The 26740-nt window shown below is 53.2% G+C and overlaps 2 protein-coding genes across 5 annotated transcripts; both read left to right on the top strand.

Annotated features, from left to right (window-relative positions):
- The first annotated feature begins 1031 nt into the window (after positions 1-1031).
- Positions 1032-14319, top strand: CSF3R (colony stimulating factor 3 receptor). Of its 4 annotated transcripts, none has more exons than XM_081818079.1 (17): positions 1032-1151; positions 2282-2336; positions 4340-4423; positions 6227-6523; positions 7470-7593; positions 7751-7938; positions 8748-8917; positions 9031-9184; positions 9272-9351; positions 9597-9804; positions 10729-10917; positions 11350-11451; positions 12070-12216; positions 12347-12487; positions 12724-12817; positions 13059-13137; positions 13557-14319. In XM_081818079.1, exons 3-17 carry the CDS (start codon positions 4360-4362, stop codon positions 14034-14036), a joined length of 2517 nt encoding a protein of 838 aa, XP_081674205.1. In that variant the 5' UTR covers positions 1032-1151; positions 2282-2336; positions 4340-4359; the 3' UTR covers positions 14037-14319. The 4 variants fall into 4 exon arrangements, with proteins under 4 accessions (XP_081674205.1, XP_081674202.1, XP_081674203.1 ...); XM_081818076.1 differs by having other exon boundaries at positions 13056-13137; XM_081818077.1 differs by lacking the exon at positions 2282-2336 and having other exon boundaries at positions 1043-1151; positions 13056-13137.
- A 251-nt stretch (positions 14320-14570) lies between these two features.
- Positions 14571-23214, top strand: MRPS15 (mitochondrial ribosomal protein S15). The gene is made up of 9 exons (XM_006736535.3): positions 14571-15092; positions 16007-16401; positions 16701-16745; positions 17841-17916; positions 19026-19074; positions 19560-19644; positions 21222-21280; positions 22527-22718; positions 23058-23214. Exons 2-9 carry the CDS (start codon positions 16269-16271, stop codon positions 23193-23195), a joined length of 777 nt encoding a protein of 258 aa, XP_006736598.1. The 5' UTR covers positions 14571-15092; positions 16007-16268; the 3' UTR covers positions 23196-23214.
- Positions 23215-26740: the final 3526 nt, after the last annotated feature.

Here is a 26740-nt window from a genome sequence, read left to right as displayed (position 1 = left end):
CCCTCCACTGCAGCCCAGGTCTGCCCCTCACACCAGACTCAGAAGCCCTCTTTTCCTAAAAAGGATCATATATGTTATGGTCATTCTGCTAGTCGGTTGGTACCTAACCTTACTGGGTCATAAATCCAACAAACTATGAACAGTCTGAACCCTCTTTAGAAAAATGCACAGAAAATTATTTGTAAGCAGTTCCAAGGGGCACCAGGGTGGCTCAGCTGGTTAAGCGACTGCCTTCGGCTCAGGTCATGATCCTGGAGTCCTGCTCAGGGGGGGAGCCTGCTTCTCCCTCTCCCTCTGCCTCTCCCCCTGCTTGGGCTTGCTCTCGCTCTCTCTCTCTGTCAAATAAATAAATTTTAAACAATCTTTATAAGCAGTTCTGGGGCAATCATGGATACAGACAATGAAAGACACAGTATTTGGTCTACTGCACTCAATCAAAAAAATATTCAGGGTAGCGGAATTGTTGAGAGTAAACCAATTTCAAGGTGGCATACGAAGACCCTGAGCCTCCCCAGGTCATCCCCCTGTCTTGTTTCCAGAGTCCCCATTTCTCCACTGCCAGTCAATGGTGGAAAATATGCAGTCAAGAGCGGCACAGTGAGTCAGGTACAAAATTTCCCATAACCGGGAGGCTGCCCCGAGTACCGTGAGGATCGGGGCCCTAAGGCTAGAGCCGAAAAGAGGCTTAAGGCAGAGTGAGCCTTCGAGCCAGGGTCTGCCACCCACTGATGCTCCCCCAGGGGTGGGGGCATGGGAATGGCACCCAGGCAGCTTGACGCCTGGGCCCTGGCCAGCCACAAAGCTTTGAGGTCAGGAAATCCGGAGGCAGAGGAGAGGGACACCGTTGCCACACTGCCTGGCCCCTTTGAGACCCCCGAGGCAGGAAGGCTGCCTGGCCTCACCAGCTTCCCTCCCAGCCTCCTTCCTGGGAGGAAGGGGCTGCCCTGTGCTTCAGTGGTTGACTGACAGTGCAAGGGAGGGAAGGAGGCCGGGAAGGTGTTGCAATCGGCAGCCCCTGGGCCTGTCAGAGACCGAGCCATTAACGACAGGGCTGGGGAGAGAAGCTGGACCGCGGCTGTTTTCAGGAACTTGCCCTCAAGAGGAGAGCAGAGACCAGGGAGGCCAGGCGGGTGCCCGCTGCAGACTCCAGCGTGAGTAGGGGATCCGCAGGGAGGGCTGTACCTTGGGCCTGGCGGGACCCTGGAGTCCCGGGTCCACTCCCCCCAGCTCTGCCAAGTGCCCATGCGCAGGCCTTTAGCGTTGGTCCCTGGGAACCAGGAGCCCCGAACACGGAGTCTCTTTTACCAAGGCTGCCCCCACTTTTTTTGGGGGGGTGTGCATTGGGGAAGTCACAAACCACTGAATATCTCTTTGAGGACACGGAGCTGGGCTCAGGGAAGGGCATGATCACCATCCCTCTCCACGTCCCCGTCTCAGACCCTATGTTTCAGCCTGTCCCTGTCTCCCCTGTTTCTGTCTTGCCTCCCCAGCCCCTCCCTGGCCTATCTGGGCTCCGGGTCTCTGTCTGTCCATGTGTCTCGGAGTCTTTCTGTGCCTTTCCCTGTGTCTCACATTTCCCTCTCTCGAATCTTAAACTCTCCTGGGGACCTCTTGCTTCTCGGCCTTGAGCACCTGGGTCAGCGTCCTTGTCCCCCGGGGGCTCCTTCTCTCTGCGCCTGTCCTGCCCAGGCTTCCCTGCCTGCATGCCCGTTCCACATTCTCACTCCTTCTGCAGAGCTGCCTCCCTCTTTCTCGGCACCACATCTGGGAGGGCCTCTCCCTCTGTTCAGTCCCAGCCCCCTCCTCCCACAGGAAGAATCTCCCTGAAGGAGACGAGACACAACAGGGCAGAGAGGGTGTGAGCCGGGGCAGCGAGAGCAGGCGAGAAGGCTGAGTGCAGGGAAAGGAGAAGAGAGCAGGAAAAGGTGGGTGATGGCAGTGCCTCCAGGAGGCAGTGGGTTCTGCTGAGACTGATCGGGGAGAACCGAAATGAAGGGGAGACTGGGGGGCCAAGGAGCTACAAGGAGGGGACCCAGAAACGGGGCTTTGAAACCATGCAGCGCGACACAGACGAAAGCAAGGTGGCAGTCCTAGGAGGCTGTGACCACACGGCCTGCAAGGGGGAGAGGAGGCCACATGCTGGGTTCCATGACACGGTGTCCCACTTCAAGGCGCATGAGAACAACTTACGGTCACCAAGTGCGCTTTTATCCCAGCCCATCTTGGTGCCTCCTCACTACCACCCTGAGAAGCGCATGCTAATGTTTTCCCTCTTTCACAGATGGGGAAACCGAGGTTCAGAAAGGTGAAGTAACTTGTCCAATGTCACAAAGCTGGTAAGTTGCAGAGCCGGGGTTCAGAGCAGGTGGTCTGGCTCAGAGCTGGGCTCCCACCCTCTCCACATACTGGCCCTCAGAGAGTGAGACCATGCTCCAGCAGGTCCCCGATCACACTCAATGGGGATGGGGGACACCCCGGGGTGCTGTAGGGGACCAGGGACTGATGCCAAACATGCCAACACTCAGCAACCCAGGGGTAGGATGCTGGGGCCTCTCAGAGTAGGGTTTGGTTGCCCATTCTGGACAGGAGCCAGAGGAGAGGAATGAAGTAGTACTTTGCTGGGCATAGACTAGGCCTGATGCTGACCCTCACGGGGGCAGCAGGGTTGGAATATGATCAAAAGCACATGGAAATGGAAACCACTGTCCCAAAGTCTGGGCCTAGGAGGCTAAATTTTCCCCAACAAGTGTGCAAGGGGGATAACCAAACTACTATGCTGTAGTAAGAAAGTTGCCAACCACTGATTGGTAGACGGGGATGCTCTGAACAGTTGTGCAGGTTTCTCACTGCACTAAGCTGCCCAACTGAAGAGCAACAAGAGGCTGAAATTGGGCGCCTGGGTGGCTCAGTCGTTAAGCGTCTGCCTTCGGCTCAGGTCATGATCCCAGAGTCCTGGGATCGAGTCCCACATCGGGCTCCCTGCTTGGCGGGAAGCCTGCTTCTCCCTCTCCCACTCCCCCTGCTTGTGTTCCTGCTCTCGCTATCTCTCTGTCAAATAAATAAACAAATCTTTAAAAAAAAGAGGAGGCTGAAATTCAGCCTATTCTTCAGTTGCCAGGTCTTAGTGTGGGGCTACATCTGTCCAGAGGAAGGGGCACTTTTTTCCTGATTTGCAAAAAAAGTGACTTATGGGCTAGCAGTCTCCTGGCATCCTGATATGGAAATGTACATGAATAGCCCAGGGGTTGGGGTAAGGCCCCCCGTGAGAAGGAACAGCCTTGGGTATCTTGGGCAGCTCTTATTCACACCTCTGTCTGGGAGGGAGAGAAAAGGGAGAGAAGCTTTCCTGCCTCTAAGCACAGGGGATCTGCTGGGACACCACCTACGTGCATGTATGTGTTCCTGTATATACACGCAGGCTAGTCAGTGATTTCCACTGACCTGTTGCCAAGAGTGCCAATTGGTGCTGGAGAATCAGATGCCTGGTCCCAAGACCCCCATGGGAGCAGAATGGAGGGTGAGGCTAGACGCCCACCCCAGTGGGAGAATACTTTTGCATAGTTCCTGAGACAGGAACTAATGCTCCCAACATCCAGACACTGTCGCCATGACTACAGGGCACCTGGCACCTGGCCCCAGAAAACCTCCAGAGCTCTGCGCCCAGACCCTTCTGACATGGGTCATCCAGGAGCACCTGCCTCATACTCATGCGTGTGCAACCTGGATGCGCCAGGAAGTTAATACCCCAAAGAACATCCCTTGACCAATGGGGGACAGAAGTCAGTAGGTAAATGTTCCCATCCTCCCTCCTGTTCAAGGGATAAATTTTCCCTGGAGTGGATAGTCCTGAGGCGTGTTCTACACGGCTCCTTGGAAGGTTCCAGCAGGATGGAGCCCCCGTCGTCCATAGAGATGACCCCAATTCCATGATGTACCCTTGTGCTGGCTTTCCCTCCTTACCCGTTTCATTCTCCCCAACTCCTCCCTCTGTTCCTGGGATCTTTCCAAAATAAACTACCTGCATGCAAGCCCAGCTAAGATAAAAGGGAAGTGGGGAGAATGCTGTTCCTTGATGTTCCTGTCCCTGCTCTCTCCTGGAAGGCAAATATAATAACAACAGGGGCTGTCACTTAGACAGTCATTTCCTATGTGCCTTGCATCATTTCGTGTCTTCTTCCCAAAGTCCGGTGCAGTATAAAATTTGTCCATTTTGTGGACAAAGAAACCGAGGCTCAGAGAGGTCAAGTTGCCTGGCCAAAGCCACACTGTGGCAGAGCAAGGGTTAAGCTCAGCTCTGACTCCAAAGCCCATGACCTTCACCATCCCCCTCTGCCTCCAGGTGAACACCAAACTGGCGCTATGGCAGGGCCGGGAACCTGGAGCCTGCCCGTGGCCACCGTGATTATCCTGCTGCTCCCCAGAAGTGAGTACGGCCCGGACAGGGGTGCGGTGAGGAGAGGGGAGTCACAGAGATACAGCGGGTAGAGGAGGGAATCATTTGCCTGCACCGCCATACTGCTCCTGGGGTTCCCAGAGACTCAAGGCTGGGCCCACGATGTGGGGTAGCCAGGCCCCCACCCACAGACCTCTGCGGGCAAACCACCACCCATGCGGAATGACCAGAGGGCCCGGGCTGGTCAGCCTGGAAAAGGCCAGGGGACCCAGGTCTTGTCTGCAAATCTCTGCCAGGCTCGTCAGAAGGAAGCTCTGGGTCCTCTGAAGCCTTCACGGGCAACAAAGGAATCAGGGTGGAAGCCACAAGAAGGCAGGTTTCCTCCTGGAATAAGGAAGCCCAGGCAGAGCTCTCCAACTATGGAAACTATCTTGAGAGGTGGAGAGCTTCCCATCTCTGGTGGTATGCAAGCTGAGGGCAGGACTGACAGGGATGCTGCATAGCAAGGGTCAGCAAACATTGTTTGATAGTCATATTTAGGCTTTGCAGGCCACACACAGTTTCTGTTGCATGTTCTCATCTGTTTTCTGTTTTGTTTTCTCCCTTTAAAAATGTAAAACCCATTCTTAGCTGGCAGGCCATACAAAAACAGGCCATCCTAGCCCTGCTGAAGAGGATGCAATGTTAGGTGGAGTTCTGAAGTAAACAGTTTTGCGAGGTTCCTTCTAGTCTGAAATTCTGAGTCAGTGAAGCGATAGGAGCCTCATGTTGAAAATCATGAACTTGCTCTGTGATCCCGGGCAAATTCCTTCTCCTCTTAGGGCCTCAGCATCTTCATCAGCAAAACAGGCCTCAGACCACATGACAGAGGAAAGAAGGCCTGGTGGGCAAAGTGCAGTGCTTCCTTATTTGTTTATGCAATAAATATTCACCAAGGGCCTATTCTGTGCTAAGCTCTGGGAATACAGTAATGAGACCAACAGCCAAGGTCTCTGGCCTCACGGAACCTCTGGCCTAACTGGGGACACAGACAAGCAACTAATCACATGACTCTACAATTATGAAGGAGAATAAAAGCTTTGGGAAAGTTCAGGGCACTTGGCCTGGTCTGGTTGATCAGGGCCTGGTCTGGTTCCCCCAAGATGCTAAATGTTAATCAGGTGAGCAACATGAAGGTGGGAACTATTTTTCATCCCCATTCTACAGATGAGAAAAATCGAGGCACAGAAAGCCTCAGTAACCTACCAGGGTCATATAATTAATAAGCAGTAGAACAGGCTCTAACCCCATCCGTGTTCTTATCCAGCACACTACTGAAGTGCGGGAGGGCTGTGGTCCAGATGGGGTAACACAATCAGATTTGGATTCTGAGAGCTGTGTGGCTGTGGGGTTCTTATTCCAATCATTGCTTTCACCACCTCTGGGGAGGGTGCCGCGGAGAGGCCGAGTCTCTGCCTCGTGGCGTGCTGCTGCCGGCTTGCGAGACCTAAGCGTGCACATTTCCTCCCATGTTCACGTTCAGCGATGTCACACTGATAGCTTGAAAATCAGTCTTGGTGGGAATATTTATACCAGAGAAAGCAGCTTATACTACCAATCAGGATCTGGTTTTCTCATAGAGCCAGTTGATAAACACTGACACATCACTAGCTCTCTCTCACTTCCGAGAGCCCCTCACCATCCCCATAGGCATTCACCCCATTCCAGCCCCCATATCTTAGGGGGTGAGGCGAGGAGGTAAGGGCCTTGAGTCTAGGAGTACAAAGGCCTAGGTTTATAGCTCAGCTCTGCCAGGCAAAGGAGGGACTCATGGCCCATTCTCCTCGACCCCAGGCCTGGAGGAGTGTGGGCGCATCAGCCTCCCAACCCCCACTGTCCACCTGGGGGACCCCATCACGGCCTCCTGCATCATCAGCCCGAACTGCAGCCACCTGGACCCCGAGTCACAGATTCTGTGGAAATTGGGAACAGAGCTTCAACCCGGAAAGAGGCAGCGGCGTCTGGCGGATGGAAGGCAGGAATCCACCATTACCGTGCCCCGCCTCGACAGCCCATGGGTCCTTCTCTCCTGCTGCCTGCGCTGGGGCAACAGCCTGCAGATCCTGGACCAGGCTGAGGTGCAGGCAGGCTGTAAGTGCCCGCAGCCATCCACCCACTCTGCCTCCAGGCCCTCCTGCCATCACTCATAACAGCTATTATTATTTACTGAGCTCTTGCTCAATAAGCACGTTATGGGCATGGCATCAGATAATCTTCCCTACCATTGGATAGTGCTGCTTAGCCCCATTTTGCAGACGAGGAAACTGAGGCTCAGGGAAAGTAAGTGATTTGGTGAAGGTTACAAACTGAGGATGTAGCTGAGATTTCTATCAGGCAGTGTGGCTCCAAAGTCGGTGGAGTAACCACCCCTCCATGTGGCTGGCAAGTAAGCCCAAATACCCAGCCACTGGACAGTGTGCCCACGAGGACACTTGACCAGCTGGGCCTGCTCCTCGTTTCTCCCCATCGCGGTCTCAGCCTTCTAATCAAACCGAGAAGCGAGGACTTTCTGCCAGGCCAATGCATAAGAAAAACACTAAGACCAGTTTCTTTGTTAAGAGTCACTCATAGTACTGCTAACACTTACATAGCACTTACCACGTGCCAGGCATGGCTCTGAGCACTGCGTAAATAGTAAGTCATTCAGCCCCCACAACCCCAAGGGGTAAGCATATTACCATCACCCCCGTTTCACAGATGAAGAAACTGAGGCACGGGGCCGTTAAGTGACTTCCAGATCGCAACGGCTAATGAACGGCAGAAGCATGATGAAAAGCGAGGTCTACGCTATCCCTGTCCAAGGGGGCAGAGCTGAGGGGGTGGGAGGCTCTGTGGCGCTTGCCCCTGTCCTGGCCGGCATTTGACTTTCCCCAGGGCTGCCCCTCCAGGGTCACCTGATAGGCAGAGAGCGAATAAACAAGGTGACCCCAGAGGGTCTGGGGACAACCCAGAGCAAGGAAAGAAAGCTGACTGGTTCCAGTTGGAGCTTTCTGAATGGTCCTACCCAAAGCCCTCACTCTCCCCCCGCCATGTGCAGACCCTCCCGCCGCACCCCACAATCTGTCCTGCCTCATGAACCTCACAACCAACAGCCTCATCTGTCAGTGGGAGCCAGGACCCAACAACCACCTGCCCACCAACTTCACCCTCAAGAGCTTCAAGTAAGTAAGGGTCTCTACACTAGCCCCCGGTTCATTTGGGTCCTCGGGTGGGACGTGGGCGGGACTGTGGGATGGGGGAACCAGAGGCAAACACGGGAGGGAGAAGGGAGGCTCGCTTTCTTCTTCTGCTAGACACCCAAGCCTGGCCTCTTGGCAGGAGCCGGGGCAACTGTCAGACCCAAGAGGACGCTATCCCCGACTGCGTGCCTAACAACGGCCAGAACCACTGCTCCATCCCACGCAGACACCTGCAGCTGTACCAGAGCATGGGCATCTGGGTGCAGGCCGAGAACGCGCTAGGGACCAGCAAGTCCCCACAGTTGTGCCTCGTTCCCATGGATGTCGGTGGGTGACGCTGGGTACGGGGGAAGGGAGAGGCCCCCACAATGGGCCAACCCAGAGAGGCACAGAGAAGAAATCACAGACCCAGACACAGACAAGGAGACATCGGAAGACCTAGAGACAGAGGCAGACAAGAGAGACAGAGACAAACTGGAATGCAGGTGGGGACGGAGCTATGGAGACGCAGACACACAGACACGAAAGAAACACAGAGGCAAGGAGACACGTTCATTAATTCTTTCAGCAAGTTTCTTAAAGCGCCCACTAATTACTAGGCATTGCTCTAGACGCTGGACATACAGCACTGAACGAAATGTCAAAACTCCTGTCCTTGGAACGTTACATTCTAGGGGGCAAACTAAATAAAATGGAATGTCAGGCGACAAGACGTGTGACGGAGAAGTTAAAACAGGGAAGGGGTTAGGGAAAGCTGGGGGTGGGGGACAATTGCCCTTTCAGTAAGGTGGTCAGGGGTGGCCTCACTGAGAAGGTAACATCTGAGAAGATCCTTGAAGGAAATGAGGGAGCAGGCCACTGGATATCGGGAGGAGAAGAACTCCAGGCAGAGAGAACAGTAAGTGCAAAGGCCCTGGGGCAAGAGGATGAAACAGACCTAGAGGGAGACAGACACATATACAGAGACAGACCTGGAGACAGAGAGACAGAGAAAGAGAGAGACCGACGGACAGAGACCCCAGGGATGGAGACCCAGGGCCGAAAATGGAGCAACAGGTAAAGAGAAAAGCAGGAGTAAAGCAGACCCCCTACAGGATGGAGCAGGGGACGTTTCTGACAAGCCCCTCTCCTTGCAGTGAAGCTGGAGCCCCCCACACTGTGGGCCCTGGCCCCCAGTCCTGAGGTGGCCGCACCCCAGCCAGGTTGTCTGCTGTTCCACTGGGAGCCATGGAAGCCAAGCCTGTACATAGAACAGAAATGTGAGCTGCGCCACCAGCCACAGCTTGCAGAAGCCAGCTGGGCCCTGGTGAGGCGGAGGGCAACCTCGAGAGCCTGGCATGGGGGTGGCTGAGGGGAGGGTGGCTGAGCTGGCCCTGAAGGACACAGGATCCAGGCTCAGAGCCACGGCCGCCCCACCAGGTGGGCCCCCTGCTCTCCCAGACCCTCCAGTATGAGCTCTGCGGGCTCCTCCCATCCACAGCCTACGTCCTGCAGATGCGCTGCACCCGCTGGCCCCTGCCTGGTCAGTGGAGCGACTGGAGCCCTAGCCTGACGCTGGCCACCGCGCAACGGGGTAAGTGGGTGGTGAGGGGCTGGGAGCAGCTATCAGGGTAAAGGCCAGCCTCCAAGGCCCTCCCCAACCCTCTTGCTCCCTCCACAGCCCCCATCGTCAGACTGGACACATGGTGGCGGCAGAGACAGCTGGACCCCAGGACAGCAGACGTGCAGCTGTTCTGGAAGGTGACCCATTCTGACATCCCTCCTCCCCTGAGACTCCTTCCAACCCAGACAGATCCCTGTGGGCTGGGGCTCCGGACGAACAGGGGCACAGGGTAAACAGGGGAAGAAGGAAGGGAGGGAAGAAGGCTGGCTCTCAGCCTGTGGGGCTCCATTCCTATGACCCATCCACCCCATCTAGAAGCGCCCCCCCCACTCAAGATGACCTGTGCAGCCCCCTTATCTTCTTCTTCCTGTGCCCACTGCAGCCAATGCCCTTGGACAAGTACAGCGGGCAGATCCAAGGCTACCTGGTCAGAGTTCCAGACCAGGCTAAGGCTGTTCCCCCCCTCTGCAACACCACGGAGCTAAGCTGCACCTTCCACTTGTCCTCGGAAACCCGGGAGGTGGTCCTTGTGGCCTATAACACAGCCGGGACCTCTCATCCCACCCCAGTGGTCTTCCTGGAGAGCAGAGGTAAAGGGGGCTGGCAGCTCATAGAGCGTTGTGGTTAAGCACATAAATTCAGAAGCTAGACTGCCTGGGTTCACATCTAGTCCTGTCACTTGCTAACAGCGTGACCGGGGCAAGTGACCTAACCTCCCTGGTGTCTGTTTACTCACCTAGCAAAGGGGGATGATACAGTGCCTACCTCAAAGCATTGTTATGAAGGTTACATGCGTTCAAACATGTGCCTGGCACCAAGTTACTGCTCAATATGTGTTAGCTACTATTATTATCACAAGCCAGAACCAAGTTAAGCTGGTGGTGGTAACACACACACACACACACACACACACTCACTCACGAGTGCAGACGCTCATAGACATACACTCCCATAAGCACGCACACAGAGTCGATTCTGCCAAGGAAAATGGGAAGAAAGCCCTGAATTTTTCCAGCTGAAACACGGTCCCTGAGTTAATTGCTCATTCTCAGGGGATCAGCCACCACCATCACCCCCAGGTTCCCCCGAGCATGGGTCTTCACCAGGTGAGACTAGCGATAAGAGTGAATATTCCAACTTATTAGCCGTGTGACCTTAGACAAGTTACTTAACCTGTCTCAGTTTTCTCCTCGATAAAATGGGGCCAGGGTGGCGGCTCCCCCACAGGACTCCTGGTGGACTCAGGACATTAACACGCACCAAGGACCACAGTGATACATACCACGAATTACACCGCATTAGCATTGATCACCGTCAGGCACTCCTTGGCACGGGGCACTGTGCTAGGCTCATCCTATGCATCATCTCATGTGATCGGCACCAGAACCCTTGCACATGAGCAAAATGAGGTCCTGGGGTTGATTGACTCAAGGTCACCCAGCTTGTAAGTAACAAAGCCAGGACTGGAACCTAGACTTTGCGCTTTGTTCTCTCACCTCCTACTCTGTCTCCAGGCCCGCCCCTGGCCAGACTCCACACCTTGGCTCGAGATCCCCACAGCCTCTGGGTGGGCTGGGAGCCCCCCAGCCCTCGGCCTCGGGGCTATGTGATTGAGTGGGGCCTGGGGCCCCCCAGCCCCAGTGGCAGCAATAAGAGCTGGAAGATGGAGCATAACGGAAGCATTTCTGGGACCCTGCTGCAGGGTGAGGAGCAGGGTGAGGCGGGCCCAGGGGGCAGGGCAGGCGGGGGGGGGGAGGAGGGGGTGGGTTGGGCGGGCTGGGCCTGGGAAGCAGGGAGGCAGTGAGGTCTGACGGCAAAGGCAGCCTGAACCACCCCAGAGAAGTGGACTCCCCAGTCTTTCTAGACTCTTTACTGTCATTTCCTATCCCCAGAATCAGGACATTCTTCTCCCAGTCTAACCGGACTCTCTTTTCACAGCCCTGACCCTGCCACTTTTCTAGCTTTCCCACTTTTCTGCCCTTACCCCCCATCAAATGATCAGAAGAAGAGATAGAAGAGGTTAGCTCTGCAGCGTGAGGCCTGGGTTATCCCCAGCTGGAGGTCTGAGGTTAGCTCATGATCATCTGCAGAGGTCAGCCCCTCACCAGGGGGCCTGCCCCATCTTCTCTCTACAGAGAACATCAGGCCCTTCCAGCTCTACGAGATCACTGTGACCCCCCTCTACCAGGACACCATGGGACCCTCCCAGCACATCTATGCCTACTCCCAAGAGATGGGTGCGTCAGCCACCTGGCCCCTCCCAGAATCCTCTCCTCTCAGTGCCTTCCTGGGCCCCAACACTCAGGACGATGAAGGAACATTTCCTCCCTCCCCCACTGCTGGCCCAGAAGAGGCTCTCTCCCAACCCCAAGATTACCCCTGGCTTACACTGGACCCCTGCAACCAGACAGAAGTCAGGTGGTGGGGTGACAGAAATTAGGGAGTGGGTTTGGCAGAATTCGGGAAGCAAGTCTGGCAAAAATCGATCAACTGCCCTGACAGAAATCAAGTGTCATGTGTGGCAGAAATTAGACAGAGGGACTGGCATAAAGTCAGAGAGCAAGCGGCAGAAATCAGACAGTGAGCCCAACAAAATCAAGCCTGGCAGAAATCAGGTGGCAAGGCTCTGGAATCAAAGAGAAGCAAGTTCAGATCCCGACTCAGCCATTTTTTAGCAGTCGATGGAATTCAGTCGAAGGTCCTGGCAACATGAGGCTTAAGGCACGAGTCCCCTTGGACTCTCTTTCCTTACTCCCCACCACAGTGTGTCTCAGTTCTGGCATCTGGGGAGCCACAAGATGTCTCTCCACTCTGTCCTGCTCCGCATCAGCCCCTGTACCTCTCTCTTCCGGCAGCCCCCTCCCACGCCCCAGAGCTGCATCTAAAGCACATTGGCAAGACCTGGGCCCAGCTGGAGTGGGTGCCCCAGGCCCCCGAGCTGGGGAAGAGCCCCCTTACCCACTACACCGTCTTCTGGACCAATGCTCAGGACCAGTCCTTCTGTGAGTCTCTCCTCAGCACCCCATGGCCCCAGAAGGCCTGGGAGGGGGGACACGGGGTGGGGGGCACTCAGCAGCCTCGGAGGGAGCCTCGGCATCTGGGCCCAGGCTGACCATTCTCTTGCACTCCCAGCCATTGTCCTGAATGCCTCCTCCCACGGCTTGGTCCTCCGCGGCTTGGAGCCTGCCAGCTTGTACCATGTCCACCTCATGGCTACCAGCAAGGCCGGGGCCGCCAACAGTACAAGCCTTACCCTGATGACCTTGGCCCTAGGTAAGAGCAGAAGCAGGCTGGCCAGACAAGGCTGCTGGGAAGGTTCCTCACCCAATGGATCTTTCATTTGGAGGCTTTGCCTGGATCCACTGGTCTGAGGGAGAAGACCCAGCCCTGCCCATGAAGCTCAGCCTGAGGGAGGCGGCCCAATCCTGCCCTCAGAGCCTAATCTGAGGGAAGAGACCCAGCCTTACTCGAATGCACTCTAACCTCTTCTGGCTTTCCCCTCACCCCAGAGGAGTCTGAGCTGCATGTCCTCCTGGGCTTGTTTGGTTTCCTGCTTTTGTTCACCTGCCTCTGTGGGGCGGCCCGGTTCTGCTGCAGACCCAGGTGAGTCCTTTCAAGAGACCTGACACTTAACTACCCCTGCCCACAGGGAACTGCAGGCTGGAGTGGGCCAATCCAAGTCCCTCTTCCCCTTCTCAGGCCTCAGGGCCCATGTCTGGATCAGGCCCTGCACCAACTCTTCTCTGCCCAAGGGGCCTTCAGCTGCTGGGAGTGGGTGGGAGAAAGAATGGAAAGATGGGAGGGCATGCCTGACCCAGCCTTCACCTGCCCTCTTCTGCAGCAGGAAGAATCCCCTCTGGCCAAGTGTCCCAGACCCAGCCCACAGCAGCCTGGGCTCCTGGGTGCCTACCATCATGGTGGAGGTGAGAACCCCAGAGGGAGAGGGAAATGGGGCTGGGGGCGCTGGTCCAGGCTCAAAGTGAAAGGATACTCCTCCGAGGATGAGGACTCAGGCCTTCCCATCACTTCCTAGCAAGGTCCCCTCCCTCTGGAGGAAAGCAGATCTGAGTTTGAATCCCAGCTCTACCCATTTCAAAGCCTCGGCCATCTCACTGTGAAATGGGACGTATCTCACACAGAATCGCTGGGGACATTCACCAAGCTAAGTCTGAAGCACACAGCACATGTCAGGAAAGTATGAGGCGCTTTACAAGTGTCATCCTTTGGGTTCCAGCAGAGAGCAGGAGGAATAGCCCCACAACTGTCCCAACACAGGAAGGGGCGGTGGTTGGGATGAACATCTGAGATGAATCATGCCTTCACCCTACGTCCTTGTGTCCAGGAGACCTTCCAGCTGCCCAGCCTTCGGGACTCCGGCATGCCACCCATCACCAAGATCACGGTGCTGGAGGAAGAAGAGAAGAAGCCAGGGCCCTGGGAGTCCAATGACAGCTCAGGGACCTGTGGCCTGCCCACCCTGGTCCAGGCCTATGTGCTCCAGGGGGACCCAAGAACACCTTCCACCCAGTCCCAGCCCTCGTCTATCACCAGTGACCAGGTCCTTTACGGGAAGGTGCTGGGCAGCCCCACAGGCCCAGGTCCAGGGCACTACCTCCGCTGTGACTCTACTCAGCCCCTCCTAGGGGGCCTTACTCCCAGCCCCCAGTTTTATGAGAACCTCTGGTTCCAGACCAGCCCCCTGGGGACCCCAGAGCCCCTCGTCCCAAACCAGGAGGATGACTGTGTCTTCGGGCCATTGCTTGACTTCCCCCTCCTGCAAGGGCTCCAAGTCCATGGGGTAGAGGGGCTAGGGGGCGTCTAGTGCTTCCTGGGACCCCCTCCTGGGCCTGCCTCTTGAAAAGCCTGGGCTGTCCAGAGGAGAGTGTCAGTAAGCCCATCATGAAAAAAATCACCTAGCCCCAGAAGGGCAGAAAGGGTACGGGGATCTCCCTAACTCTGGCCCCCAGCACCCTTCCTCTATCTCCCCAGTGCCCACAGGCTGGGCCTCTCACTTGAGTGGCCAGAGAATGTTTCATCCAACCCTGCCCACTAGCCTCTTGTGCTTATTTCCTGTAATTTCAGTCTCTTAAACCACTGATCCATGATTTGGTTTGGTTTGATTTTGAGAAACTCTTGAGCGTGCCTTTGCCTCTGTTCTTTTTCTTTTCAGGGCCCTAGCAGTGACGGGGGTACTTATCAGAAGTGTTCATTTGTGTACTCCTTCCTTCACTCATTCACTCCACCAGCCCTCACCTAGCATGTAGGCTCTGTGCTAGAAGCAGGGATTCAAAAATGATTTGGCTCAGTCCACCCTCAAAGGGCTCCCACTCTAGTGGTAGAGACTTGAAGACTGGCCAATAGGGCACAGTGGTCAGGGTTGAGGGGTGTCACAAAGTGCTGTGGAACATGGGGAATAGACCTCAGAAAAGACTAACCCCTGTTGGAGAAATATAATTAAAAACAAAATCTACAGGGGCACCTGACTGGCTCAGTGGGTGGAGCATGCAACTCTCGATCTCGGGGTTGTGAGTTTGAGCGCCATGTTGGGTGTAGAGATTGCTTAAAAATAAAATAGTAAAAAACATAAAATCTCCTGCCAACCTAGAAAATCCCTCCAAGAGGGTAGAAGAGGGCAAAATCAGTTTTAGTACTGAATGAACGTCAAACCAGAGCAAGGTTCTCTCCCTCTGTGATGTGATGTGCATCACCAGCAATCCCCTAAAGAGTTTGAAAAGACAGAAAGAAATCTTACCTTTGTATATAGCCAAGTGGATACAGGTTATTGCGTGCATTTTCTCAAGATAAATAATACCTAGTCCTCAAGCAAAAGGACTTTACAGCACCATCTGTCACACAGAGTTCATCCTAAATTCACCCGGTAAGTGGGGTAGCCACCCGTGTTTGCTAATTGCCTTTATCCCAAAGAAAACGAAATTTCTCATATCTTTATGAGAAGAGGCAGGTTGGCAACTTAGAGCCAGGCAGAAACTGGGAGACAGGGCCACTGTCTTCCTAATGATTACATTTCAAGAGATGGCTCCTAGATCCTTGAGAAGAACATTCCCGTGCTGTAAAACCAGCAAGAGCCTTATTTAGTTTTTGAAAAGATTTACATAGGTCTCAAAAGGACAGAGGAATAATTCACAATCACAACTTTTCAAAAGTAAATGCTTTAAGAAAAGTGAGGGGGAGGAGAGCTTTTTCCCTTTTTGCACCAAGGGAGAATTAAAATGTTATTTTTATTTCATTAAAAATTTATTTTTCCTGCTTTTAATTTGTAGTTGTCTTTACACCCCTCATTTCACAAATATTATCATAGCAAATACTTACTGAATGCCTACTATATAGCAGGCAGGTCCCTTGCACACAACTGCCTCAGTTAATACCCCAACAACCTAAAGAGTAGATACTGTTATTCCCATTCCCATTCCCGTTTGATGAATGAGTACACCGTGGCCCAGAAAGGTGGGGTGGTTTGCCCACAGGATCACAGTGAGTAAACAGCTGAGCTTCAATTCCAGCCCAGAGCTGTCTCATTCCAAAATAAACGACCTTCATCACGACGCTTACAAGGCTGCCGGAGAGGAGGCTGAACGAAACCCAGTAGCTCTTACGGGGCCTCATCCTGGAATGTGGTGGGAGAGGAGGTAGAAAGACTAGGTTGGGGGAGAAGACTAAGGCAGGCCCTAAGAAAACCTCCAAAATAACCGGGGCTCAAGGTCAGGAACATAGAGTGGGATTAAGGGTGGGATGCATGCCCAAGGAAAAAACGGCATCTTAGAATTTATACAGCACCGCACACCACTAACCAGGCCCGCAACCACCCAGCCTCCTGCCCTGCGCAGCTGCTAACCAGACCTCTCCCCTGAACCCAATCCCGCCGCACCCCGAGTCTCGCCTTTCTAATCCATTGTCTCGGTCCTCATCTGCTCCGGTCTCGCAACTGCGCTCCATTGGTCGAGCCTGAGTCAGCATGGCGGCGCCCATGTAATCCGGTCCGTGCCGCGAAAGGGACGGCGGCCGTGGCGCCGGCCCCGCGCGGTCACAAGTCACCATGCTGAGGACGGCGTGGAGGGCGCTGAGGTCGCTTCGGACCCAGGCAGTGGCCCAGGCCCCAGTCCTTGGGCTGCCGGGCGGAGCGTGTGCCAGGCCTCCCTCCCTCCAGTGGGGCCTCCCCTCTCCTCGCGGTGAGGCGCGGAGAAGCGGGGCAACGCGAGGAGGGAAATGGGGTTGAACGGAGATGGCGGATACGGGGGACGAGGATAGGGGAGAAGAGCAGCGGCAGGATGAGGGAGAAAGGCCGGTGGATAGGGAAGAAGTAAGACGAGGTGGGAGAGGCGTGGGGCAGCGGGGTGCGGAAGAACTGGGGCGGCGGTTAGGCGCCGAGGCGCAAAGACCATGCAGGAAGGGTAGTGCAGGGGCCATAGAAAGGAATGGAGGCTGGGCTAGTTAAGGAGATGGCCTGAGCCCTCTCTCTTCTGCGTAGGTGTCATCCTCCCGGCCGTTCGCGGATATGCCACCCAGAAACCAGGTAGGAGCTCTCGGGTGGGACTTAGGCGGAGAGGGACTGCCTGGAGGGGCGCCGGGTGGCCAAAGGGAAGGAGGTGGCTAGTTAGAACCACCTGATGGGGTGGGCAGACGCGTAGGCCAGAGGGCCTGAGCAGAAGACCCCCACGTCCGCCTTGCCACCAGGCTGTAGCCTGAAGCCTGTTTGGCGTGGGGGAGAGGCGGGGCGGGGGGGGGGTTGGTGCGGAGCAGGAGCCTGCGGACGGGGTTTGAGTGAGAATGAGCTAGCCCGAGGGAGGGCGTGCTGGCACCACCCAGGTCTACCTAGAGTATAGGTAGGCGCTTTGTGTCCTTCTGAGGTGGAGGGCTTGGTTTCCCATTCCAAGGCAGTCTGCATGGTGGGAAGATCTCTCTTCCTAGGTAAATGAGACTGGGCAAGTTACTTTCTCTCAGTCTCATTCTAAAACGATTATAAAAGTATCTGTTTGAAAGGATTGTTGTTAGGATTCAGTGCTAACACGTGAAGAGAGCACTCTTAGCACTGGGTGCAAAACATGAAGTATATATTAGCATTTACTGCTGTGATTGCATAGCGGAAGAGCAGGGGCGGACTGGAGAGGACCAGTTGATCTCCCTCGTGCCTCTCTCTCACCTCCCAGGGAATGACACACACCAAGGCTTAGAGTTTCCTATATGTGGTCTTTGGTGCTTCCTGTGTCCTAAAGCTCGGGGCCCTCCTCAACCCCCTTATTTCATTCATGCCGTCAGCCAGCAAGTGTTTGTTGAGTGTCTGTTTTACATGAGGCCATAGACCAGACCAGGGGATTCAAAGAGAGTCAAACTCAGGCCATCCACAAAAGGACCCATTCTGGTGGGGAATCTAAAGTGGTGTGAGAGGTAAAGGCACAATATGGGACCTTAGGAAAGGTCATCTACTCCCAGTGTGAAATATCAAGACAGTTGCCTGCAGGGTTTGCAAAGGAGAGGCTGAGCCCAGAGATCTCTAGTGTCTTGCTTGAGGCCCTGGGTGTCTGTGACAGAGTTGGTGAAGAGAGTCAGGACAGGGAGGATGGGCAGTGAGAGTTGACTCTGGGTGTTTTTTTGTCCCTACACTTGACAGTCCAGCCCAGCCAAGAAGATGACCCGCCCCCTTCCACGCTGCTCAAAGACTACCAGAACATTCCTGGAATTGAGAAGTAAGCAGAAAGAAATCTCTTTGATGAGGCAGGGGGCCCTAAGAGGATTGGGGAGGAGAGAGGGAAGACAGTGGCTTCAAGGCCTGGCCCGCTGTATCTGAAGCTTAATGATACAACCGGGCAGAGAACTACTGAAGCCCAGGCTTGATGAGGGGCAGCAGGGGCAGAATGGAGTTCATGGAGCTCAACTGCTTGCCTTTTTTTCTACTGTGGTTCAGATAGAGGGAGGCAACATGCAGGGCTGAAAGACACCAAAGCCAGGATCCTTCTGCTCAGCCCCTGCCCTATACAGCAAGAGCTGGGCAGTCCCTTCCACCGTACCGTGTGATAGGGGTAAAAAACAATGATTATAGAATTGAAATGTCTCGGGGCACCTGGGTGGCCCAGTCTGTTAAGCATCTGCCTTCGGCTCAGGTCATGATCTCAGGGTCCTGGGATAGAGCCCTGCATCGGACTCCCTGCTCAGCAGGGAGCCTGCTTCTCCCTCTCCCTCCGCCTGCTGCTCCCCCTGCTTGTGCTCTCTCTCTGTGTCAAATAAATAAATAAAATCTTTATAAAAAAAAAAATGAAGTGTCTCAAGACAGACTGACTGAACCATATTCTAGCTGAAATGAAAATCCTCCCTTTGGGGGCCCCTGGGTGGCTCAGTCGTTAAGCATCTGCCTTCAGCTCAGGTCATGATCCCAGGGTCCTGGGATCGAGCCCCAAATCGGGCTCCCTCCTCTGTAGGAAGCCTGCTTCTCCCTCTCCCACTCCCCTTGCTTGCGTTCCCTCTCTCGCTGTGTCTGTCTCTATCAAATAAATAAATAAAATCTTAGAAAGAAAGAAAGAAAATCCTCCCTTTGCCCTCCCAGTGAGGAGCCTGGAACAGTCAAGCTGACAGCCCCAATTTTGTGCAGTTATCACATCATTCCATGTTCTCAGCACAGCAAATCAGATTCTGGCTGACTTTTAATCCCTGAGAAATGGCTCCCCACTTCCACAGAGACACTTTTGTTATAAAAGAAATTTTCAGTCATTCTTGCTTTTCAAACTAAAATGGAACCAGCACTGATTCCCTTGTCCCCTCTCCCCCACACCTGTCTCTCATAGCTATGCTTTTCCCACAGGTTTGACGATGTCGTGAGAAGACTCTTGTCTTTAGAAATGGCAAACCAGGTAAGTGACCTGTGCCAAACCTTGGCCTCTCCCAGTCCTCTCCTCTGGGACTCCCTCCTAATGTGGTAACACCTCCATCCCATGCTTCTCAACTCACAGCATTTATCCCACTGTCATTCTGGGTCTTCTTGTCCATCCCCCAGACGAAGCATGTCTAGGGCAGGGACTATCTTGTTCTCTCGTTGTATCCCTAGCACCCAGCACCCAACAAACAGTAGGTACTCAGTAATGATCTAATGCCTGAATGATTGAGCACGGTTTGGAGATCCTCATCTAACAAGCTATGTCACCTGTCATTGGCCTTGGGCTCACCTAGGTGTGAATAGCCACGGGCTGACCAAAGGCCATGCCCTGGTGAACAGAGTGAAGCCAGGCGCTGAGCTTTATGGCCTAGTTTCTATGACTGCAGCCAGGGCCTTCGAGGTATGAAGGCTAGTTCTTAGTGGGTGCCAGACCTCACAGATTCCCTGTCTCTATCTTCACAGAAGGAGAAGCTAAAAATCAAGCAAGAGCAGCTGATGAACAAGATTGTGGCAAACCCTGAGGACACCAGTTCCCTGGAGGCTCGAAGTTGGTCAGGGGGCCCTTGGGGAGTGGGAGTGCAGGGGAGTCTGCTAGCTGGTACTCGATCCAGGGCCCTTGTCTACAAGGGCACCAGGTATTAGATGTGGCTTGATGAAGCGAGAGATAAGAAGGACCCAGGGCAATGAAAACTGGACTCTGTGATGCTGGAGTCAGCGCCCAGGTCCCACCTCATACCTCTGTTGTGAGCTCAGGCAAGTCTCCTCAGAACCAAAGCTTGTCTCTCTCTCTCACTCTGCAGCTAAGGTGGTGCCAAGGGCCAGGTGGTCAGGGCCAAGGTTCCACCTCACTCTACAATGCTGCCAAAACTCATTGTGTATACAGGAAGGGCCTGCTGTAGTGAGAGCGTCTCCTTGGGGCCACCTTCCGCTTCTGCCTTTGCCCCCATCTTTGCAGTACAGGCAGGAATCAAACAAGAGGCCAACTAAGGAAGGATATTGCAGGGCTTTAGGAGAGGAGTGGGAGCTGATAATTCTGAAAACTCATTAGTGAAAACAGAGTTAAGGGTGGCAGCTGGAAGGGGAGAGGCAAGGAGTAGACCCTTGACATTCTGGAATCTAATCTTCCTGCATTGGCTAGGACCTCCAGCACAGTGTTGAATCGTTAAGAACGATAACGTGTATCGTAGACTAATTCCTGAATGTAATAGGAATGCTCTGAAGTTTTACCATTAAGAATGCTATTTGCGGGGGGCGCCTGGGTGGCTCAGTCGTTAAGCGTCTGCCTTCGGCTCAGGTCATGATCCCAGGATCCTGGGATCGAGCCCCGCGTCGGGCTCCCTGCTCCGCAGGAAGCCTTCTTCTCCCTCTCCCACTCCCCCTGCTTGTGTTCCCTCTCTCGCTGTGTCTCTCTCTGTCAAATAAATAAATAAATAAATAAATAATCTTTAAAAAAAAGAATGCTATTTGCGGGGCACCTGGGTGGCTCGGTCGTTAAGCATCTGCCTTCAGCTCAGGTCATGATCCCAGGGTCCTGGGATCAAGCCCTGCGTCAGGCTCTCTGCTCAGTGGGGAACCTGCTTCTCCCTCTCCCACTCCCCCTGCTTGTGTTCCCTCTCTCGCTGTGTCTCTGTCAAACAAATAAATAAAATCTTAAAAAAAAAAAAATGCTATTTGCTATGGTCAGGGGATACCTTTATAAGATTAAGGAACATTCCAGGACACCTGGGTGGTTCAGTCAGTTAAGCAGCTGCCTTTGGCTCAGGTCATGATCCCAGGTTCCTTGCTCAGTGGGGCTCAGGTCCTCGGGCTCCTTGCTCAGCGGGGAGCCTGCTTCTCCCTCTATCTGCCACCCCACCTGCTTTTGCTCTCTCTGTGTCTCTCTGACAAGTAAAAAAGTAAAAGCTTTAAAAAGATTAAGGAACATTCCTTCCTTAGGGTTTGCTTTCTGAGGGAAAGATAATCCAAAGTCTTTTGAGATCTTGAAATTCACAGTCCTTTGGGAATTGTAGAGAGCTTCACCAGAGCATTGGTGATTGTTATTCCTTGAGGTCTTAAAACATAACCCAGGCCCGGGCCCTTCCTTCCTCTGTGCCAGCTCTCATCCTCTGTGGTTTGTGGTTTCAGTTGTTGCCTTGACTGTCAAGATCCGCAATTATGAAGAACACATGCAGAAACATCGAAAGGTAAACCTTAGGCATCGCTCACGGCTAAGCACCAGCAGCTGGGGGAGAGGAGTCTAAGAGGTTAAGGGCCCTGGGTCCAGAGAAGCAGCTGGAGAAGCCAAGTGGCTACAACACCAGGGTGCCCACCCCTCAGCTGCAGTGGGGAAAACATTTCCCTCCTGCCTCCAGTGGGAAATGGGAGCCTTACAGGGCAGCGCTGAGTGTCACCCATGGTCAAGAACACAAACTTCAGGACGTGGTCACAGTGTCTGGCACGTAGTGGGTGCTCAGTAAATATTTCTTGAATATTCTTGGACTTGGTTCAAATTCTCAGCTTTGCCATTTCCACTAACCAGATGTGTGACTTTGGGGAAGTTACTTTACATGCCCAAGCCTCAGTTCTCCTGTGTGTAAAGTGGGGATCATAGACGTACCTGCTGAGAGGATTGCGAGGACTATATGGAATAATAAAGCACCAGCATGGTCATGTGAAGTACTAGGCCTTGTGCTGAGTACTTCACATACATCAGCTCGTTTAACCCTTATAACTACCCTATTCCATTTTACAGGGGAATGATCCTGTAATGGGGTGATTAGGTTCTTTCTGAAGGCACAGCACTGGGAAATGATGTGCTAGGACTTGAAACTGGGGGTCTTGCTCCAGGGCTCACACTCTTAACCATGATGCCATATCCCAGCACAGCACTGGGCACAGAGCTGCTGTAATTAGGCAGCTGCAGGTATTTTTAACAAACGCACCATTGTAAGCCAGACTGGTCCCAGCACCATGCTGGGGTGGCACCTCTGTGTTCCCTGGAGCCGGCTGAGCCTGCTCTTTGGAGATGAGATTTTTGCTCATTAGGAGTGTGGAACAGCAGCCCCACTGCAGAGGTCCCTCACAGAGGAGCCCCAGGCCTTCTCTGCACCCGAGCTGTGGGGAGGCTGTGCAGGGGAGTGGGAAGGGAAAGAGCATGAGATTTGGAGTGAGACCCGTAGACGCATATGGAAGACCTGACCTCACATAAGGGCCCTACCCTGCCCAGTTCTAGCACCTTATGTGAATCAGGTGGATATCTTTGAGCCTTTTCTTTGCCCTGTCTATAAAATGGGAATAACAATGACGATACCTACCACAGAATTACACTAATATTTGCGTCCGATTGTCGGGAGGTTCCAGTGAGAGGATAAGGTGACCGTCCTTTGTTACCGTAAAGTGGCATACCACTTATTTATATAATACTAAAAGTAACCCACCACCTCCTCACAGGACAAAGCCCACAAGCGCTATCTGCTGATGAGCATCGATCAGAGGAAAAAGATGCTCAAAAACCTCCGGAAGACCAACTACAGTGTCTTCGAGAAGGTATGCAAGGAGCTGGGGATTGAGTACACCTCCCCCGCTCTGTACCACCGGAAAGGCCACCGACGCTGGGCAGCCAAGAAGGCCCTGTGCATTCAGGTACGAGTCAGAATTTCTCTCTCTCTCCCTCTGCTACTCTGTCTCTCTCTCTCTCTCTCAGTCAGGTAAATAGATAAAATCTTTAAAAAAAAAAAAAAAAAAGAATTGCTGCTTTGGCTGGCCCCGCTCTGGGACTGTGGTGGGGAGAGCAGCAGGAGGGTTGTCTGCTCCTGCCTGAGGCACGGAACTGGCCCCAGGCCCTGAGGAGACCCACAGGCCATCACCCCCGCGGAGAAAGGCTGGCGTGCCCGTCCAGGGAGGTCCGTTCCCGCCCCACCTGCGCCAAGCCGGAGGTGCTGCATAGGATTACAGTCTCTTCCTGCTCCTTTTCATCCCCAGGTCTTCCAGGAGGTACAAAAGCTCAAGAAGCAAAGAAGGGCCTTAAAAGCTAAAGCAGCAGCGGCCCGGAAACAGGGCCAGAAGAACCCAGAGAGCCCTTCCAAAGCTGGACCAGAGGCAGCCAAAGAAAACCAATAAATTGTATTTGAGTTCTGTCTTTCTGCCTTAAAGGATAATAGGAGGAGGAGGAATTTGTTCTTTCATTCAGCTCTGAGATCCCAGTCTTGTCGGAGGCAGAGCCTCTGCCCTCACACACCAGAGGACACATTCTCACAACACACCTCACACACACTCATGTAAACAGCACCCTGTGGTCCAGGTGACGTCCCTGCGGAGGTGAGGCCGAGCGCCCAGCTGCACAGAGGAAGTGGGGCCAGTTGACTGCCAGGTGAGTAGGCCAGCTATAAGAGCTGCCTTCGGGACTGGACCCTGAAGGATGAGTGGAAGTTCACCAGGCAGAAACGGGGTGGGAAAGCATCCTGGGCAGAAGGCATTGCAAGTGCAAAGGCAAAGAAGTCCACAGGTGCATGCCGTGTTCAAGGAGCAGTGGGACCAGGAAGTAAAGCTTGACAGGTAAGCTGAAGCTGGGCAGTGAGAGGCTTGATGTGCTGGCTGCCCTCTAGGGAGCAGGGAGACAGTTAGGGTTTAAAACAAAGGAGTGATGACAGCACCAAGTCTGTGTTTTAGATGGTTAAGCAGTAGCAGTGTGGAGGGTAGATGGGAGGGGGAGACATCAGAGCAATTTATTGTTTGGGGGTCAGGGGTACTGGTGTTCAGATTGAGAGTCTGATAAAAGCTACAAGTCCTATCCCCAAGAAACTGCACATATGCAAAACATTCCTTATAAATTCTGGGGAGTTATGGATACCCCTTTTCCTGCAAAACTCACCCATCCACACCAAGTGAAATGTCAAGGCCTTGATGTCTGAGTATGCTTGGCATGTTTGAAGAACCCAAGGAAGGCAGTGTGTCTAAAACTGAGTGAACAAAGAAGAGTAGGGAGAGATGAGGTCAGAGGGGAAAGCAAACACCAGATAATATTAGAGTTTTCTGGGTGTATTGGTCTGCTCAGGCTGCCATTAAAAACCATAAACTGGTTTAAACAACAGAAACTTATTATTTCAAAGTTCTGGACGCTAGGAAGTCCAAGATCTAGGTGCTGGTCAATTTGGTTTCTGGTGAGGAATCTTTCTGGCTTACAGACTGCTGCTTTCTATGTCCTCACGTGCAAGGGGGGGCGGGGGGGGGGAGATCTCTTCCTCTTCTTATAAGGGCACTAATCCCATCGTGAGGACCCTACCTTCATGACCTCATCTAATTCATTACCTCCTAAAGGCCCCACCTCCAAATACCATCACGTTGGGGCTTAGAGCTTTGATACACGAATTTGGGGAGGTATACAAACATTCAGTCCACAACAGTGGGGAAAAGACTTTGGGCTTCATTCTGAGAAGAAAGCCAAAATGGGGGAAGGTATATTAAAGTGACATCCAAAACACAGTTGGAAACTTAGATCTGGGACTACAGCGAGACCTAAGCTAGAGAGAGGCTTAGGGGTTAGGTTTGGATGGTGATTGAAGCCATGGGTATGAGTAAAATTGCCCAGAGAAGGAGTGTAAACAAAGGGCATGTCAGGATGGGAAGGATGATCTTAGGAGCAACTGAGGGTCTGGCGGGGTGGGGGGGGTTGAAGTAGGGATAGAACAGAGCGTGGGATCCTGCAGAATCAGAAGTGAGGGGGCGCCTGGGTGGCTCAGTTGTTAAGCGTCTGCCTTCGGCTCAGGTCATGATCCCAGGGTCCCGGGATAGAGTCCCGCATCGGGCTCCCTGCTCCGCGGGAAGCCTGCTTCTCCCTCTCCCACTCCCCCTGCTTGTGTTCCCTCTCTCGCTGTGTCTCTCTCTCTCAAATAAATAAATAAAATCTTTAAAAAAAAAAAAAAAGGAGATGAGAGGCTCAGTACTGCAGACTTGCTGTTCAGATGTCACCTCCAGGAACAGTAGGGAAGGCCCTTTATGGGGCAGGACTTTGAGTGGACACAGCTACGTGGATATCCCGCACTGAGGGGCCGGGTGCCATCATTTAGGGGGACCAGTGGAGAAGGTGAGAAAAGGGACACCATGGAGCAGGCACTACAGGAAAGGCATCATTGTAAGTGCTGCCTTAGGCACAATATCTCATCTCCTTAAAGCCACCTTCCTGATCCATCCACCCCATATTGGCATGATTATCCTCATTTTACCATGCGAGAACTAAGGCTCAGAAGTTAGGTAACTTGTCCAAGTTCACACAGCTGGTTAAAGATAGGCCTGGGAATCAAGGCCACATCTGTCTTTACTCCATGCCTGTGTTCTGCTCATTATACCACACTGCCTAGGGGCAAAACATGACCTGAGATGCTATGGGCGGATTCTATGCTATAGCATACTAAAATGCCTTTAGCAATCAGGCAGGTCATGTATGAAGACCAGGTATAAGATAGTGATGCCTGGGTGGCTCAGTTGGTTAAGCGACTGCCTTCGGCTCAGGTCATGATCCTGGAGTCCCTGGATCGAGTCCCGCATTGGGCTCCCTGCTCGGCAGGGAGCCTGCTTCTGCCTCTGACCCTCCCCCCTCTCATGTGCTCTCTCTCTCTCATTCTCTCTGTCTCAAATAAAAAAAAAAAAAAAAGATGGTGATGCTAAGCTGCTTGATATATCCCTATCCTAGTTATTGTCCCTTTTAAAACTGCAGAGACCAGACAAAATCAAATCAAAGCCTTGGACTGCCAGCTGTCAACTACTGTATAGTATCCAATGCTGATATGTTGGCTAAGGGGAAAAAAGTCTTCATGGTAAAGCAGTTTCAGTAGGACGGAGAGAGCTGAATCCTAGCTGCAGTGACATAGGGAGTGAAGATGTTAAGGAAATTCAGGTTGTGAATGTAGACTACTCAAAAACTTGGCTGGGAAGGAAAGGGGGCCAGAGAAGGTGTGGGAACGACTTGAGCTTGGCAAATGTCAGGGCAAAACTGTGGTGGTAGGTGTGGTTAGGAGGAAGAGGTGATGTTCCATTGAGGGGGCAAAGCTGATGAAGTAGATGAGTTCAGCTGGATTAGGGAGCAATGAGGGAATGCTGAAGATGTCTCTAAAAAGGTAGTTGGAGGGGCATCTGGGTGGCTCAGTCCGTTAAGCATTCAACTCTCCATCTCAGCTCAGGTCTCAAGCTCAGGGGTGTGAGTTCAGGGTCCATGTTGGGCTCCACACTGGACATGGAGCCTACATATAAAAAAAAATAATAAATAGAAAGGTAGTTGAAGTCTGAGTGGAGAGTCTTGAATGCCATGTTGAGGCATTTAAACTGTGATCTGGCAAACAGTTGGGAGCCACTGAAGGGATTCCTCATATTGACAATGGCAACTGCTGAAATTTAGCCTAGCAGCCGGTGCCTGTAGTAGACAGAAAAGAGCAGTAACATGGAGGAACATACTAATGCAGGCAGAAAAATAAATGAAGAGATAAATGTGAGAACGATTTTGGAGGAAAAAGCAGAAGTAGTGACTGATAACTGATAATAGCACCCAGGGAAACACAGTTGGAAGCCAAGGCCCAGATTTCAAGCCTGAGTGGCTGGAGGGAAAGATGTTTTGTAGGTTTTAGAAGTATTGAAATTTACAGAAATGGTTGCTCATCGAAGTAAAAATGTAC

This window comes from Leptonychotes weddellii, chromosome 4 (assembly GCF_054177405.1).
Source record: "Leptonychotes weddellii isolate Sample4059 chromosome 4, ASM5417740v2, whole genome shotgun sequence".
Taxonomy (NCBI): Eukaryota; Metazoa; Chordata; class Mammalia; order Carnivora; family Phocidae; genus Leptonychotes; species Leptonychotes weddellii.
The sequence above is the reverse complement of the archived record's forward strand: the minus strand, read 5'-3'. Positions and strand labels throughout refer to the sequence as shown.

Excerpts from the sequence above, each read along its gene's own strand:
- CSF3R (XM_081818076.1), top strand. The coding sequence starts at position 4,360 with ATGGCAGGGCCGGGAACCTGGAGCCTGCCCGTGGCCACCGTGATTATC. Across the intron at positions 6,524-7,469 it reads GGCTGAGGTGCAGGCAGGCT|ACCCTCCCGCCGCACCCCAC; the intron begins GTAAGTGCCCGC and ends CGCCATGTGCAG. Across the intron at positions 7,594-7,750 it reads TTCACCCTCAAGAGCTTCAA|GAGCCGGGGCAACTGTCAGA; the intron begins GTAAGTAAGGGT and ends GCCTCTTGGCAG.
- MRPS15 (XM_006736535.3), top strand. The coding sequence starts at position 16,269 with ATGCTGAGGACGGCGTGGAGGGCGCTGAGGTCGCTTCGGACCCAGGCA. Across the intron at positions 21,281-22,526 it reads ACATGCAGAAACATCGAAAG|GACAAAGCCCACAAGCGCTA; the intron begins GTAAACCTTAGG and ends ACCTCCTCACAG. Across the intron at positions 22,719-23,057 it reads AGAAGGCCCTGTGCATTCAG|GTCTTCCAGGAGGTACAAAA; the intron begins GTACGAGTCAGA and ends TTTCATCCCCAG.